Source organism: Hylobates moloch, unplaced genomic scaffold, assembly GCF_009828535.3.
Source record: "Hylobates moloch isolate HMO894 unplaced genomic scaffold, HMol_V3 SCAFFOLD_2, whole genome shotgun sequence".
Lineage (NCBI taxonomy): Eukaryota > Metazoa > Chordata > Mammalia > Primates > Hylobatidae > Hylobates > Hylobates moloch.
In genome coordinates, this window is record NW_026652277.1 from 119,763,676 (window position 1) to 119,782,744 (window position 19,069).

General features: G+C 33.3%; 1 protein-coding gene across 10 annotated transcripts in view; it reads left to right on the forward strand.

The window, feature by feature from the left end:
• The window catches only part of GRIK2 (glutamate ionotropic receptor kainate type subunit 2), a 671,651-nt gene that overhangs the window by 540,789 nt on the left and 111,793 nt on the right, over positions 1 to 19,069 (forward strand). For 7 of the 10 annotated variants that reach the window (XM_032155777.2, XM_058435431.1, XM_032155819.2 and 4 more), the window contains exon 14: positions 87 to 304. In XM_032155777.2, coding sequence (XP_032011668.1) covers positions 87 to 304 — 218 coding nt within the window. Of the gene's footprint in view, positions 1 to 86; positions 305 to 5,695; positions 5,759 to 19,069 lie in introns of those variants that run through there. The other 3 variants (XM_058435428.1, XM_058435430.1, XM_058435429.1) reach the window with 1 other exon arrangement.

Below are 19,069 nucleotides of genomic sequence, written 5' to 3' on the forward strand. Positions count from 1 at the left end.
ATTCCATTCTGCCACTGTGACCAAAAGTATCTGATTGCTGATCAAATTCTCTATATTCGTTTCACCTTTCCCCCACTCTCTGTTAGGTTCTGAGCTCATGCCCAAAGCACTGTCCACCAGGATAGTGGGAGGCATTTGGTGGTTTTTCACACTTATCATCATTTCTTCGTATACTGCTAACTTAGCCGCCTTTCTGACAGTGGAACGCATGGAATCCCCTATTGACTCTGCTGATGATTTAGCTAAACAAACCAAGATAGAATATGGAGCAGTAGAGGATGGTGCAACCATGACTTTTTTCAAGGTAAGTTCTGCTGCTTACCTAAAATTTACAAATTAAAATGATAGAGCACAAACTTCTCTCGATTCACAAATGTAAGAGTGTAACAACGCCATTATTTGTGCAGAACTCTTAATAATAGCATATACCTCAAGGGGTGGAGAGGTGTACAACTGAACGTATGCTCATCAAGACCAATCATTTTAATCTTTGAAAATGCTAAGGAGGTTTTGCTTTACAATATTTTGTTCCTGTTTTGAGGAAAATCAGCCCAAGGGTAACAGTTTTTCCCAGTAAGCTTTTCTTTTTGAATAAAACAAAATGTATTTTTTGAAACTGTAAGAGTAGGATGTTCAGATTCTACAAAACTTTGCTATTCCAGAAGAATAGAATAATTACTTGGAAAAATGTTTCCCATACATACATTTACTTTTGTTGAAATGAGGCAAGATTTAAGGGCTAAAAATACAGAGACAGTTCTTATTATCTATACATTCACCAAGTTAATAGTCTGGGAGACACAGAGTTGAAAGGGGCTCTCCCATTGAACTCAGTGGTTTCCAGAGAGACAGCCCGTAGAACATTTAAATGTAAGTGTGCTTGTAAAAAGTTTCTGTCATATAGAGTGCCTTGCCCTCCTCTATTTTTTTCTCTCTTCTCCTTACTCTGGCCCACTCCCTGGGCCAAAGTAGACCAGTTGAGGGATTTCACTTTAGGTAGCTATTATCACTTTATAATTCCTTTTATATCTTACCAAGTATTTTTACAGTTTTTGTATGTTGGGCAAATTTTAAAACATTGATATTTTCTTTCTGTGTTCACAGAAACACAACTGGCAGTTCAAATGTACAGTGGAAATAGTAATTTTTTAAAAAAATGATTAATTCAAGCTATAAAATAAATTATTTCAGGAAGCATTCATCAAGTTTCTATTGAGTGCCAGAAGTTGCACAATACACTGAGTATTCTAGTTCTCACTTTCGATGAGATTATAGTTTAGTTGGAGATAGAATAATAAACTTAAAAAATCACTGAATTTGGTTTTATGTGACTTAAGTCAGTATTTTGTCAAATTATGTAACTTTCTTTGTAAAAATTTATATAAAATTAACTTTAAAATAAATTTCTGGAGGACATCCAATTCCCCCCAAAATAAGATAAATTAGATTAGTCAAATATTTAAAATTTAATTATTTTCAAAGTGAATTTCTCATATAACTAGATTAAATATTGGATATGGATTTCACATTTACTTGGAAAATGACTTATTTAATCAAATTTATTGAATAATCAAATATAAGCAAAACATTACGTTCAGTATGGTCCTATTTGACTATATTAATTGCAATGGATCAGTTTTTCTTAATTGAATATTGAGAATTTATAAAGATTTCCTTTCTTATCAAACTTGTTAATATTTTTGTGTTTTTATAAAGAAATAAGCTGCTAGGCCAGGCACGTTGGCTCATGCCTGTAATCTCAGCACTTTGGGAGGCCAAGGTGGGTGGATAACTTGATCCCAGGAGGTTGAGATGGGCATGGGTAACATGGCAAAATTCTGTCTCTACAAACAGCACAAAAATTAGTCTGGTGTGGTGGCATGCACCTTTAGTCCCAGCTACTTGGGAGGCTGAGGCTGGAGAATCACTTGAGCGGGGAAGGCAGAGGTTGTAGTGAGCCAAGATGGTGTCATAGCACTCCAGCTTGGGCAACTAGAGTGCAATCCTGTCTCAAAAAAAAAAAAAAAAAAAAGGAAAATAAATAAGTTGCTGAAATTGCTAAACGTGCGTTGTTAGTGTCAACAACTTGAAGGAAGTGAATGCGTGACGCATTTAAATTATTCCAATATCCAAATGACTTTTGAATTGAGTTTGTAAAATATAATACAACCTATTGTACCTAACACAAAAATTTGACATCAGAAGTGTTTATTTCTGGTTCATAAACATTTCCGTTTTAATTTTATTTTTTCCAGAAGACTCAAATATTTTGTTTTAAAGTTCAAATATACTAGTAGCAAAGTTCATTTTTGAAAAATCAATTACCAAACATATTTATTTTTTCTTTATAAAATTTTTATTTTTAAGCTTATTTTCTTAATTCTTTGTCTTCTCATTCTTTTGTTCTTTTTTTAGTAGTTCAATTGCTTTTTGCTATGCAATTTTTGCCTGCTTTCACTTTTCCTTGCTACTGACTTTTCTTCTTACTCTTTTTTATCTCTTGTTTTTCTCTCACACATGAGTGCCTCTAGCACCTTGAGAAAGTCGACACTACACAGCTTTCTATTTCCAACAGCACATATATTATTTCTTTAGAATTGTATCTGGAAAGTACACAAGTCACAATAAAAACCACACAGTGATAATCACTAAGTTGACAGCTACCTTATGTTGCTAATATTATCACATGCTGAATTCTATTTTCCTATTGAAACTAGGAAAAGAAAAATAGAACTCACAAGAATACTAAATGTTGATTTTTTTCGGTATTTTAATGTAGCCTTAAAAGATTCCAATTTCAATTTCATGTTTTCACTTGTTAAGTATATAGTTATTCCAGCTATGTTATGAAATTCAAAAAAAATTCTAGCAGTCTGGAATTCAAAAACTACCTACTCATTTTGAAACTGTACAGTGAACCAGAGACTATTGTGTAGTGTATTTACATTTTATACAATTCTTTCATTTTTCATTTAACAGCCACACATACAAACACTCTGGAAAGCACCCTTAAGGTATTGACTTCTAAAGGAATGTCCATCTTGTTTTTACTAATTTAGCAAGACCCTGCTGTTAATTAGTTGTTCTGGAATACCTCCTTCCAGAAAATTATTATAAAAAATGATATAGTTTTGTTACTATTAGAAAGAAGAGCTGGCTCCAGATATCTGGTGTTAAAGGGTATAAATCCTCAGCATTGCAAAGACATAGCAGAATTACATAGCTGTTCTTCAACATTGAATAATTCCATTTCCAAAGACCGTGATTGATTTTGTTCACTGAGCTCAAGGTGCTCAAAGAAAAATTCTTCCTTCTTTTTCTCTATATCCATTACATACCACACAGACTCTCCTCAGAGATAAATGTAAAGCCATGACTGGAAAAAATAATTCAAAATAGGAGATAGTGGTTCTCACGTTATTTTCATGTAAGCAATAGAAAACTGCATGATATCACCAATATGTTCTTAATCATATTTAGATAGTAAAATAGATGACAGTCCAGGAATTTTATTAAGAAACATTAAAGGAGGAGTCAAAACCTACTTGGAATCTGGGAATTTAGTGTACTAGAACTGAAATTTCACCCCAGGGCTAACCATTATGCAACATGTTACCAAGCAACAGGAACATTCTTTTCTCCCTGAAGTATAAAGGCTAGGAGAGTGGAAGCCTATACATTATAGGATCAAAAATCACTCAGCTACAGCCTGTAGGTGTTATGGCCTCTTTTGAGAATTCTTGTATTTTTGAAGTGAGTCACGTTTTACAAAATTATACCAAATACCCTTGTTTCTATGAAATCCATGACTTAAGTTTTCCAATTTTTAGAAATTCTTTGTCTGGATTTGGCCTACCTGAAATCTCTGACTTTATTATGTGCACTAATACAATATGTCCATCTAAAAAATATAGTATCAAAGGAAGAAACGTGCTTTTTTGTATGGTCATTAAACAAAATGTTGGCACATATTTTAAAAATGTAAGCTCCATCCAAATTGATGTATTCCTAGTCCTGTGTTGCATTCTATACCTTTACATCTCTTTCTCTAGTGCCCATTGTGCTCTTTTTTCATCCCCATCCTTCTCTACCAACCTAATTGGTTATATTCTCTTTATTCCTTAGATTCTAATCTATACATCACTTATTCTAGGGAAACTCTCCTGACGCTTTTCATACCTAAATCTACCCAGTCTGGTTACAGTGCTCCTCTTTTACATTCTTTGAAGTTTTTTTTTTTTTAAGCTTATGTTATTGTTAAATTACTAATCCAAGATGTGTTTTCTTGGTTCCTGTATGTTTCCACACTCTACTGCACAGCAGGAGAATAGGGATTGAAAGAATCTATATCATTCACTTTTGTATCTCTAGTTCTTGGCACTGAACTTACATGTCTTGAGCTTGTGTTAATTATTAATTGCCACAAGAATATTGCTTAACAAACAGCCAAAAACTTAGTGACATGTAACATAAACTTTTATTTATCTTCCAAGTCAGCTGTCCTTCTCACAGAAACTTGAGAGCTCAAGTTTCTACATTTACAGACTCAGTTCCTTCTACACCAGGGTGACAGTGCTTTTACCAGTACAATTTCTTCTTAACCTTTAAATGTGTCTAATTGAATCTACTTATATTGTAAAAGCCACACACGCTATTCTTTTAAAGGCATGCCTCTCTTCAGACTGAATCATTGCTACTTTGGGCTAGAAGATCTTTATCCAAATGAGAAAATCTACAAGGTATTGCCTTGACTTTTTTAGAGGTTTTAAGAAAGCATCTAACGCATCATGCTTAATTTGATTCTTAATTAAGGCTTGTGGCCATGTTGAGAAAATTTTAAGAACTTTTTCTGGCTTGAGACACTGAAGATTAGAAATACGTTTGTTATCCAACCATGCAAGTATTATCCCCTCTACATCACCTCTAAATTCAGCTTGCAAAGTGGTCAGTTCTTTTAAATTTTCTTTTCCTCTCCTCCTCTTCCTCCTCTTTTTCCTTCTCTATCTCCTTGCTGTTGTTCTGATTACTCTTCTATCTCTTTCTTGTCCTACCTTACATGTAGCTAAAACTAGCCAGCTGATACTTTGAACATTTTGTCATTTTGTTTGGCTATCTTTTGGCTAAATCCAAAAGATTATTAGTTCATTTTTCTATCTTTCAAGTCACTACAACTACAACGTGTAATTAAAAATAGTATTTTCCCCTATATTCGTGGATTCCCATTTTCCCAGCCTCCCCAAATGATGATTTGATTATTATCTGCTATGTGTGCCCTAAATCAATGCCACAGCTTTTCTTTATTGCAGCACCTTGTTACTTGTGTCAACTTCCATACAGTTATCCATTGGCACAATGAATTTTACATTCACTGATGGAAAACATGTGACAGAGGCTTTCAGGTATAATGTGTGATTATGTGCAAAATTTTATTATTCTACAGGATAGTCAAAGGTATATTCAAAACATAGAGCCCTCTATAGCTTTCCCATTTTAATTATCTGTTAAAAGTCATTGATTTTGAAGTGTAGGTAATGAAGTTAGGTATGAAAAGCAAGTGGGTTATTCCATCCTAGGTAAAACGTTTTAATTTTTGGTACTGAGCAAAAGAGGATTTTTCTGGGGAGATTTTTCTCTTTCTTTCTTGTTTTCTCTGTCTCTCTCTCTCCCATTCTTTTTTATCTTTTAACTTTTACAGCCTTCCTCTGCAAAGTACATTCTAAATTCCAGCTCATTTATCTTCAGACAACTTCTAAGGAAGGTAGGAAGCAATTATCACTATGCTCATTTAGCAGATGAGGAAACTGGGCCACAAAAAGGTTAAGTGACTTATTAATTATAAAGGCTATAACCAAGGAATGCATAGTATCACAATAAAGGTAATAACCAAAGATATCGTCACATAAACCATCATTACTCAAAAGACCTAAGTGTATTAATCACTTTGGCTCACCCACGTGACCTCAACTGCTTGATTGTATTAAGTTTCTAAAACATTTGCCTTACAGCGTTGGGGCAGATACAGCTATAACATATTCTTTATAGTCTGCCATTTATTCTGATCTTACCAGTTCAATAATCTTCTAAAATTGTTATGTTGGGGTGATAGTATATGATAGTATATGGTGGGGTGATAGTATATGTTTTGAAGTCTGAATTGCTAGCGTGGCATGCCTGCAATAATTTTTTTGAGAGCTTGAGTGATTTTGCTTTCAGTATACTACAAGAATATAAGTAACTTTTATATCGAGAGATAAAATGTAAAAAGTTGGTAGTTTACTGCAAGTCCTTATTAGATCTAAAAACATGTACTATTCATTAGAGATTGCTACTAATTTTGTAAATATAGGCAAAACAGAATTCTTATCCATTTTTATTTAGAGCAATGGTGGTAATATAAGTATAATATATTTACTGTGAAGAGATTTACACATTAGCAGAGTAAATTCTCAAAATTGCAACAATAGTGTGCTTTTCACATTGAAAGATGCTTTCTGAAATGGATGTTTATTTTCGTCTTGCTATATTGGTGGTAAAACATTTTAAAAGTTCCATTTTGCATATGCAGAAAATTAACCTAAAAATAATATTTAAAGATGAGAAATGTTATCTAGAATTTTTTGAATTTAGGTATGTTTGGTTTTAGAGCTTATTCTTTAAATATTTTTCATATTTTATATAGCAAGATTTCTAGTTAAGTGTAGTTGTCTGTAAGAAAAGGTTTAATAATTATTTGTCAGCACATGGTTAGAAATCAGGTTATGTCTTTTAGTTTGCACATGTTTACTATTACCCAGATTCTAATAATTTTCCACCACTATCCAGAAGGAATGCTTTTATAATATGACTATTAGAAATTCTTTATGGTACTTCAGTAAGTATAGGGAGGATGTGTTAAATAGCTACTCACATGAGTTGGCTTGTTTATTTAGGTGCTATTAACTAGCCACATAGCTTTTTCTCACGTCATTTTTATTTATTTTGAGTTGAATAGGGAGTCTTTTCCCTTTTGAGCACTTGTGTTTCTCAGAGTTGTATTTTATTTTGTATGTCTAAGAGAAAATTGAGAAAATATATGTTCTAAGGGACCTGAGGAGTGAACATTCATCTTTTCTTTGTAAACCTTTATCGTAGGTTTTTCTATCATGGGGATTGAAAGCATAAAGGTCCATATTTGAGACTTGGGAGAATTGTACATGAGACTTTGTGTTTACCTAATGGAGACTGAATTAAGAAGAGATGACTTTTAAGTGACATTAAGGACATGGTATTAATTGGCCTGCTGTATAGATTTATATTAAATTGGGTTATGAGCAAGAGCTTTGAGATTTGTGTTCATGTAGTTTTCTTGCCTGAGCTTATTTTACTACCCTATAATATTTAGTGGACTACTTCTGCTCCTTTCCTTGTTGTGAAAAAAAAAGTGCTATTTTAACTGGCAAGAGTAAATTAGTACACAATCTTAATTTACATACTGCTTTGTGTTACTTGAGAATCCCTCGATATTCCTTTGCAGATCTAAACTAAAACAAAATGTTCCTCAAACATGACATGCTGCTCTAACTTGGAAGATGAAATACCTGATATACTTAGGTTTCTAAGCGAGAAACTATTCTTTCCAACTTGCTTGCAAATTACTGATTAGGATAGCTATGGCTATTTAGAACACATAGAAACTTTAATTTTTTGTTTGTCTCACATATTGAAGTTTATAGATAATCTTTCTTTTTCTTTGTGCTTTAATGAGTTAAACAAAACATAAAAGCTTGATGTGGTTGATCACCAATGTATCTTGGCAGTAAGATTACATTAATGGTTAATATCGTTAATGAAATTTTTATTTGTTTATGTTGCTGTGTTCTTCATTGTCCGTCAGACATTTTTTTCTAGAAATCTGAAAGAAATATCTCAGTGAAGACTTTTATAGTCATATAATTTTTCTAACTCACCCAAATTATTTTTCCTTCATTAATGGTGTTGAAATATTGAATGTGGGAAATTCACTACAGCTAGTATTAGATTATGTGGTAGTATTTTGTTCAATAAAATAAGGTTGGTATTTTAAAGTGTCATTATATTTTTATTAGTGTCTAATATAGTTTTAATATAAATTGGTCATGTCTGATATAAATATTTAAAACATGACTATTTATTATGTCTTCGATTTATTTGTGTAGTAAGGAAGTTATTTTTACTCCCAGAGGTTGTCTCCCTCCCCCTTTCCTCATCTAACACACAATTTATTGTACGTGAGGCCTGATCCTATGTTTATTACAGGGATTTGCATAAGGACTACAGGAAACCAACACCATTTTACTATGTTCCCATTGCAAGAAGTAAAATGGTGCCTTTGAGGAAAGCTGCTTCATCAGACACTAGTTCAGCATGCCAAGTTAAAGCCATCAATGGTGAAACAGCAGATGTGAAGGCTAGTTGGCATGAAAGCATATGAGTCAAAGACTTTCCTATGGGAAAGAAAGTGCTTCGTTACACTTTATCTATAGTGAGAACATTGGGTTTATCAAGCTGTCTGAAAATTAGAATATGATGAGTTTTATTACTCTCGCTCTGCCAGAGTGAATTCAATGGTTAAAAAGAAAGCAATAACACCATTTTGGGAATTATAAGAAGTGATTAGGGTTTTAGCATATTTAAACTTGGAAGGAGCAGCAACTTTTGTCTTCGAAAGTAGCCTCTCTAAAATATCTAAGGGACAGAAGTTTAATCCTTTTCTAATTGCTACATTTGCAATATGTGTTAACGCAGCTTTGGGCACTTTAACTGAATAAAGAAGTTGTGTGTTTGACTGAAGTGTAAAATCTGAGAAACAATGTTTTAATTGCCTTGGAAAATATGTGCATGAGGCCCTGCCACTCCAGCATACACTAGTACACTACAGTTCTCTCCCTCGCTTGTTCTCCCTCCTCTACTCTGTGCAAGGACCATTCCTGCTGTTTGTCAAGTCAGGTTGGCAGCTCAAACACTGTGTCCCAACTCATCAGACTTAGGAGAGAGGGCCCCACAGGGAGTGAGAAAACTCGAAAGTCAGTTAATACAGTGATGTTGAGCTAGCATGTCAAGAGCTGGGTAATGGATAATAGTTGTCACTGCGAGAGTTTATAGCCACTGGTTAGGCAACATTCTGAAGTAAATTCAAGAAGGACATATTTTGGATGCAAAAAATAGGCTGAGAAAATATTATCCAAAAATACCTTGACATTCTAAAAATTGCAGTGCTTTATATCTTACATAAAACTAAAATGACAAATTCCATTTCTTCTATATAAATTGCTGAATAGAAGCATCATTTGGTATTTTTAAAACAAACATACAAACAAAAAACCCCAGACTCTAATTTGTTAATGTTTTGAGGAAATTATACTTATTGTGGCTGTGAAATATCTATTGATCGTTTTGGGGGTAGGGGGTGTTGCTGCTCTGACTTTTGAGTATCAGCAAAGACATATTGTTCTCATTTCTTAGATAGCCCATTAATTACAAGGCGAATATCCTGAAATTTGTACTTAATTTAAAATATCCTTGGCAGTTTAATGGTCTTGATTTTCCACATTATTATGCTGCCTTTTCAGGGAGAAGCTATTCTTTTGTTGCAAAGGCATTTTAGACTAATTAGCATCTTTGGTCAGCTGAATTTTCATTTGTTCATTTATTTTCCTGTCTCTTTCCAAAAGCCAAATTATTCTAAAAACAGTAATATCACTTTGTTGTTTGTTATTAAGAGCTGATTGAAGATACCACATACTAGTTAAGGTTTTTTTTCTTTCTTTATGAAGCAAAAGGAGATTTACTATTATTTGCTGCTACTTCCATCTTCAATGTTAGACTTTTATTTAAAGATAATACTGTACTATTTTACCCCTTGGGAGCAAGCAAGATGTCAAGTGATGCATCCTTCTGATGCTCAATAATCTTACCACTTTATCATGCATATTTGCAAGGAGGAGGCACAGTTTATAAATCATCTCTGTTTATTTTACATTCTTCTCCTTAACTCCAGATAGATCAGGAAAGGACAAAATAAATTTTGGTGCTTTTTCTTAAGTGTTGATAACTGCAAACTGAATATAATAAATTCCTCAAAAATACTGCTTTAAGAAATAAAACTTGGTTAAACATTGATGGTAAATGTCTTATTCTTAAAGAGATCTTATTCTGAGACAACTTGAATCTTTATTTTTATGCTTAGTGGCTGTGGCAGTGCCTAGAATTGTTTAATTGCCTAATGCACAAAGGTGAGCGCTTTTATTGATGTGTATTCAGAGAAGTTCTTTAATAATTTTATAAACAAAGAACTCTCCAGATGACTGAATGTGTCTGTGTGTGTGTGTACATGAAGAGTGTGTTCTGTAAGAATAAGGTATGCTTTCTTAACTTGAGTTAAATTATGGATGGTTATGTAATTCATTTCTCTATACCCAGTTTCCATCTTAAATCTATTTAGAGAAAGAGTAGTTCAGGGTTGGCAATAAAATGTACTTTTACATTTCCTGATAGTATTTGAATTATGCTTCTGATTGTCATTAGCCTATTGTATACACCATAGCACAAGTGGAGTTCAGTGAAAAGATTTGATTATCTGTAAAGGTAGGTGTTTCATTTATTAAATATTGTAATTACAGCTAATCAGAAGCTACACATTAAATTATTTTGCTTTGTAGGTCCCTTGACTGTTTTCAGAACACTATGAGCTTATGGTTCATTTCAATTTATTACAAAAACAATTCAATAAAAGCCAAAGAATTGGGAAACAGCATTACTAATGGATATAATTTATTGTTGAGTCAATATAATAGTTTAACATAATTATTAAAGGCATAGAACAGGTTGTGGCATAAAATCCTACATTCCTCACTCATTACAGATTTATTTAATTTCTCTGGGTTTCTGCTTTTTTGAATTTATCTCCCATAGATAAATTGAGAGTATATGTCTTATATATTATTCATATACCACTGAACATGTACTAAATTCTCAATATATATTTGCTATTATCCTTATTGTGAGGAGCTTAAATGTTGAATTGTCAAATTTCAGTAGCAGATGAAACCATTTCCCCCAATATGAATACTGTACTTTTGCAAATACAGGTTACCTATGGTTAATGCTACAATCTGACACTCAGTTTCATTCTCATTTCATTAATAATTTGGTCCTGATTTTAGATTATTAATTAACAAATATTCTGGATTACTCTCTAATCTCACTGAAAAGATAAAGTACATCAGGAATCTATTTCCATGTACACATTACAGATAGTCAATCTTTTAAAATGGATTTTATTATTAGTGCAGTTTCACGGTCACAGCAAAATCAACATCGTGGGACTTTAAATATATTAATTCACACTCTTCAAGAGTTTTTGTCAGCCTTCTCTTTCAAAACCAGAAAATAAAAACCCAGCCTGACTCCAACGAATAGATATAACTAAACTGAGTGACTTAGGATTCCATATTGTCAGAATGAAAAGTGGTGACAACCCAAGATGGTTATGACTGAGTGAAATGAATTTTATTAAAAACGACCTTCTTTATGATCTACCTGGAAAATTTTAACAATTAGGGAGGTGTTTCAGAAAGGATACCCCCAATTTGGTGGTGATAGTTATGATGAGAGTTGTGTTGACGAAAGTGCTGATTGTGACAGAGGCCCCCTTGGAAATTTAGAAACAAATGTATGTTTGTGAGAAAAAAAATAATTAACTTGCAGATAAACAGCAAAAGTTCTTCACAAGAAGCCAAATATACTAGTATTAGCAAAAGGATAAAACTTTCAAATTTAGAAATATGTCTGCCTTTGAAACTGGCTGAGAACTAATTTTTGTGCAGGCAGGATTCTTGAGATCACTGTATGTGGCTTTTGTTTTAATGAAGCAGCTTATGAGTAGCATCAAGGTTTCCAGGCTTTATTTTCGGGACTGCTGTTTCCCTGGGGGCCTAACAATTGCAAGTGGCCCTTTCGTTGATTTTTATACCGATGCCAGAGTGTACATAATCATTTTAGTCAAACTCTTACAGCTAAAACAAGTAAATCTATTGCATTTTGAAAATAAAAATGGTGGCTAATCTGTTCCCATCTTTATTATTATTTTTTTTTCTGCATTGTTAGTAGCCATGTAATAGGTGTCACCTCTACCTTTTTCATTCATCTTTATTCTGAGTGATGTTTCTTTCCTAATCTCAGGCCTAATGTGTTGCCCCTGCTGTGTCCTGGAAATGAGGTTGCAGTGATTTACTAGCCATTAGAGAAACCCTTTAGTATTTTATCTTATTTCCCTTCTTTGAATTCCACAAACTTTGAAAGTATCAAAAGTAGTAGTGTACTCTAAAACTCTTCCAAGAAATTTTACTATGTAAGCCTAAGGAATAAACTAGATTTTTATTTTCTTATGGCTTCTAATAAAACAAGTGTGGTTATAGAGCACATGTAATACATCTAGTGCACTGAGGAGTAAAATATGAAATTTGAATTATTTAATTTTTATTAAATTGAAATTTTAAAACCAAAGCAGTGTAAGACATTTTTCCAATAAACTTAAACATATATTTCATTTTAACCTTTGCCTCATATAGGATGTTGTATTATAGAGCATGTGATTGGTGCATGAGTTGTTTCCAGCACATCAGTGATGTACTCAGTGGCAATGATTTGATTCAGTTTAAATTATTTCTTCTATGTACTACTGTAACATTGTAATATGTTTATTTGAATATTTTATGTAGGTGAAATAAATTACAATTATAACTATCTAAACCATATGACTATTAAATTAAAATGCATACTATTATTTTAATCAAAATATAATTAAATTATTTTTCTAGTTTAAAAAATACATATGGGCAAAGTTTCTAATTTAAAATGAAGTTACACTATTAAGAAGAATTAAATGAAAATGTAGAAACTGGTACTACAACTGGAAGAGTAAAGAGTAAGAGAGTCTGGATAAGGATATGTTAACTGATTTAACAATGCATAAACATTGCAATTTGCTGCAACAAAGCAAAATGGAAAAATTGTTTGCCATATATGTATTTTTAAGATATTAATCTGGTCATTATCAACATACATTCTCAGAAAATACAAACTGAATTTGATATGCATTTTTTTTCTTAATAGTAAAAAAAAGAAACAAGGAAGTTAACCAAAATTGGAGTCAAATGTTCAATACATTTAAAAATATGTTTTGACAGAGTCTGAAGTTACACTTTTGGACTGTTAATACAATAGCTTGGGTTTTTAAACAAAGAAGACCGTTTTTGGATGGAAAGATGGTAACATATGTTATTTCAATTATGATTATTTTGTTACAAAGTTGTAAAAATGAGTTTAAAAGAAATATTGTAAATAAGCAAAAGATCTTTAATTAATCAACTAAAAAATTGCCCATAGTTTACAATAACTTTCTAACTATAGGAAAAATCAGTTGATCCTAATTTTTAAAAATGGCAAACAAGTGCCTTTTTTAAGATTAGAATGAGGTATACAATATGAGAAACTGTGCAATTAATACTTTGGGTACATTTTTTCCTCAAATGACTCCCAGATTTAGGAGAAAAATTTCAATTTTTAACTAAATAAAGAACTAGTGGCATAGATTTTTTTTGTATCTCTTGCAGCTATTAAATATTAATTTCAGCTAGAAATAGAAAATGTAGTTTATTACAAGATGGTCATGATGATGGATGCTCTAGCTATGTTAGGTTAAAAAAAACAGACTTATTATAATTTTAAAACAAAAGGCTGATGTTTTTCCTTGATATGATTTGGCTCTGTTTCCGCACACAAATCTCATGTCAAATTGTAATCCCCATGTGTTGAAAGAGCGGTCTGATGGGAGATGACTGAATCACGGGGGTATTTTCTAATCGTTTAGCATCATCCCCATTTCAAGTAGTTCTTTACAGCACTGCGAAACAGACTCATATAGAAATTGGTACCAGGAGAGTAGGGCACTGCTCTAAAGATAGCTGAACATGTGGAAGCAACTTTAGAACTAGGTAATGGGAAGAGATTTGAACAATTTTGAGGGCTCAGAAGAAGACAGGAATATGTGGGAAAGTTAGGAACTTCCTAGAGACTTGTTGAATGGTTTTGACCAAAATGCTGATAGTGATATGGACAATGAAGTCCAGGCTGAGGTTGTCTGAGATGGAGATGATGAACTTATTGGGAACTGGAGTACAGGTCACTCTTGTAATGCTTTAGAAAAGAGACTGGTGGCATTGTGCTCCTGCTCTAGGGATCTGTGGAACTTTGAACTTGATAGAGATGATTTAGGATATTTGGTGGAAGAAATTTCAGAGCAGCAAAGTGTTCATGATGTGGCCTGGCTGCTCCTAACAGCATACAGTCATACATGTTCACAAAGAGATGGTCTGAAATTAGAACTTATGTTTGATAGAGAAGCAAAACATAAAAGTTTGGATAATTTTCAGCTTGAACATGTGGTAGAAAAGAAAAATTCATTGTCTGAGGAGGAATTTAAGCAATTGGCTGTAGAAACTTGCATAAATAAAGAAGAGTAGAATGTTAATAGCCAAGACAATAAGGAAAATGTCTCCAAGGCATTTCAGAGATCTTTGTAGCAGCTCCTCCCTTCACAGGCCCAGAGGCCTAGGAGGGGAAAAAAATGGATTCATGGGCCAGGTCCAGAGCTCTGCAGCTCTGTGCAACCTCAGGACATGGCACCCTGAGTAGCAGCCACTCCAGCTCCAGCCATGGCTCTAAGTATCCAAGGTACAGCTCAGGCCATTGTTTCAGAGAGTGCAAACCCCAAACCTTGGCAGCTTCCATGTGGTGTTGGGCCTGTGGGTGCACAGAAGGCAAGAATGAGGTTTGGAATCTTCACCTAGATTTTAGAGGATGTATGGAAACACCTGGATGTCCAGGCAGAAATTTGCTGCAGGGGTGAAGCCCTCATGGAAAACCTGCACTAGGTGTGGAGGGGAAATGTGGGGTTGGAGCCCCCACACAGAGTTTCCACTGGGGCACTGCCTAATGGAAATGTGAGAGAAGGGCTACTGTCCTCCAGATTCCAGAATAGCAGATCCACCAACAGTTTGTATCTTGCACCTGGAAAAGCCACAGACACTCAACACTAGCCTGTGAAAGCAGCTGCAGAGGCTGTACCCTAAAGAGCCACAGAAGCAAAGCTGCCCAGGCCTTAGGAGCCCACCTCTTGCATCAGCATACCCTGTATGTGAGACATGGAGTCAAAGAAGATTATTTTGGAACTTTAAGATTTAATGACTGCCCTACTGGATTTTGGAATTCCATGGGGCCTGTAGCCCCTTAGTTTTGGCAAGTTTTTCCCTATTGCAATGGGAGCATTTACCCAATGCTTAGATCTTCACTGTATCTTGGAAGTAACTAAATTATTTTTGATTTTACAGACTCATAGGCAAAAGATACTTATCTTGTCTCAGATGAAACTTGGATTGGACTTTTGAGTTAATGCTGGACACTGTTGGAAAAGCATGATTGCATTTTGAAATGTGAGAAGGACATGAGATTTGGGAGGGGAAAGGGTGGAATGATTGGTTTGGCTCTGTGTCCCTACCCAAATCTCATGTAGAATTGTAATCCCCGTGTTTTGAAGGAGGGGCCTGGCAGGAGGTGATTGGCTCATAGGGCAGTTTTTAATGGTTTAGCACCGTCCCCCCAATGCTGTCTCATAAATGAGTTCTCATGAGATCTGATAATTTTAAAGTGTGTAGCACCTACTCCTTCTATCTCTCCTGCTACTATGTAGGGCATGTCTTGCTTCCCCTTCACCTTCCATCATGATCATATGTTTCCTGAGCTCTCCCCATCCATGTACAACTTTGACTCAATTAAACCTCTTTTCTTTACAAATTACTCATTTTTAGGTAGTTCTTTATAGAAGTGTGAAAATGAACTAATAAATCCTTTTAGCTTTACTGTATGACACTGAAATTATTTGTGTTCAGTTTTCTGAAGCAGACTCTGTGACAAGTGTCATAGACACAGTTGTTAATATTATTTAGTATATATGTGTAAGTGCTATGACTCATTGCCAGTTTGTAGAACTATTGAAAGAAATAGAAGATAACAAATGTAATGGTTTTGTAATTTTTTGCCAAATTGCTCTTTGGTTGAGTCAAAGAATACAAAGATTTACTGTATTGTTAATCCCTATTTAAAGTTTCATGAAATTAAATTATTTCTAGATATTCGATAATCAAAGATAAAATAATAGTTTGTTTTATGTTTTTTGTGCTAATATCACACTGAACAAAAGCAAACTAAATTGAATTTCCAAAGAAAAAAATATTTTTTATCTAGAAAGCTGTAATAATTCACGTTATAATAGGAAATTATCATAATAAAGGTCAATAAAAGTGATTTTTCACATTTTTTAAAGAGTCAATATACAGATTTTAGTTGCTGTCAGCAGTATTATTGCAACCTTGTAGTTTCAAAAACTACATGTGAAATTAAAAAGTTTTGTTTTGAGATTGATAAATTTAGAGTTTGTCAATTTATACAATTTTCCTTTGACTTCAGTGTTAGTAATTCTTAGTTGATGTAAGCATTAGTAAATTACTTCACTTGGAAAGATAAACAGACATAACTTTTGAAACCAGAATATGTGCTTTGAAGCCAAATTAATTCTTAAAAAGTTAAAAAAGATGAACAAGTTTTACCAACATGTTGTGTATATTACAGAAAAATTGCTTTTAGTACTTAGTTCAATTATTGGAGATCTGTTTGAAACAACTTGGGTATAAGGAACTAGTATTTTAACTGATTTTTTTTTTTAGCTTTTTAGGTTTATGCAATCAATACAACTTAAGTGTCTTAAATGAAAATTTAGTGTCTGAATTGAGATATGTTTTCAGTGTAAAATTTACGTTGGATTTCAAAACAAAAATAATGTGAAACATCTCTCTAATAATTTTTATATTGAGAATGTCTCATAGTCACTTAAAATCCACTAAATTCAAAGTGGAGTCTTTATTTGTCCCCAGTTCATCATTCCATGATTATTCTCCATTCTAACAGAGGGCAATGCCATCAATGCTGTTGCTCACCTCTCATATCTAACCCATGAGCATGTACTTTTGGTTGTACCTTCGAAGTACATAGCATCTAAAAGCTATTCACAGCTCTCCATATCTATCACCAACACCTTAATCTAAGTAATCAGTAAGCCATTTAGTAAGCTTATAAGTTTACTACTATTTTGTCTGCATCATCAATTGTTCCATTTCAATCACTTTCTTAAGAGTATTTAAAGAGATCACAAACAAAGAAATCAACATAACTCCTTCTGTAAAGTGAGTTTTCTCTTTATTTTTTACTTATAACACATGTTTCTTCCATGATAACGTTCTAAATTCAATGTTTTCATTTATGTTATTCTTCTTGTGACTAGAATGTGAATTCCATGAGGTCAAAGACTCAGTAACTAGAGCATTCTGGTAGATAATAGATTCTCTATCTACTTTGTTTTTCATTTTTATGAGATAGCAAGTTAATCCTTGTAAGTAAATTAATCAATGTAAGATTATTAATCATAATCTTTAATCATTTTTATGATATAGTAAATTAATCAATGTAAGTAAAATAAGCCAGGATAAACCATTTTACATACCCTAATTGTTACAAAATATAACATATACACAGAATAATTTTCCAAACATAATTTGTATAACATTAGGTGTTTTGAGATTACTAAAGTTAGTATGTTAAGAAAAATTTAGAAGGTGAAGAAAATAGAAATAAGACAATAATTAATGAGAACACAAACATGCACACACATCTTCTGATATATATATATAATATGTATGTGTGTGCATACACACACATACCTATATCTATAATGAAATTGGGGCAATGCTATAAACATAACTTCAGAAGATTTTCTAAGACTGGGCAACAACCCCCATTTTTACAAAAAATAAAAACATTGGCCAGGGTGTAGTGGCACATGACTGTAGTTCCAACTATACTGGAGGCTGAGGTGGGAGGATCATTTAAGCCTGGGAGGTTAAGGTTGCAGTGAGTCGTATTCACCCCACTGCACTTAGTCTTGGACTGTTGTTGAAAAAAAAGAAAAGAAACATTTTGATTTTTAATTTGCTATTATGAATAATGTTTATTTGTAAATACATAAGTAACAAACTATCTAATCATTGAATTAAAGGAATATGACAGTGTCTTCATCAAAGCCATGACTGCACCAGAACAAGTTAACACAGGCAAAACGATTGTTGCAGTAAAGAGGAGGTGCCAGAATTCAGTCTGAACTCAATTCTACTGCGCAAAGGACTGGAGGGTGTTTAAAAGTTGGGGAGGGGGATGGAGGCAGAGTGGCATTGTAAACCATTTATTTTTGCTAGTTGGTCCTACCCAATGGAAAACAAACTTTCTGATATCTTCATGACAGGAGATAGTTCTACAACTTGGAGCAAGGTACCCACTGAAGTTAAATTTCTACCCTCCTACAGAGAATGTTGCACAGGGACACTAGCTTCCTAGATGATTACAGTTCAGAAGGGACTCCTAGGACCTTGAGCAAGACATTGCTACCTTGTAATAATAGCAAGAAACTTTTAAAAATATTTACATTCCAAAAGAGGCAAAGAAATAATTTACAATTATAATTTTTCAAAGGTGTGCTCTAAGAAAAGTGAGGTCAGGGGCTTAGAGTCCAGAAGAAGCAGCCTAAAGTTTAATCAAGCTTTAATCACTTGATACAACACCCTTTAGAGACACTGAAGTAATTTTTAATACTAACAATATGTAACTGGGTGATTCTTCTTCCTATTCTCATTTTTAGTGTGAATTATAGAGTACTGAGAATTTTTCATAAGGGAAATATTATCATTATTTTATTTTGAATTATTTTGATCATAACAGGAATTAAACATTTTAATATGTTTGTAACAAATAAACTTTAATCTTACAAACTTAAATGTTGGAACGTCATTGTTTTAATTTGGTTTAAAAAATTGTATGCAGTCTGCATTAAGTTTCTTAACCTATAAAACAAGTATTTTTTAAGGAGCAATATAAGTACATAGATTCA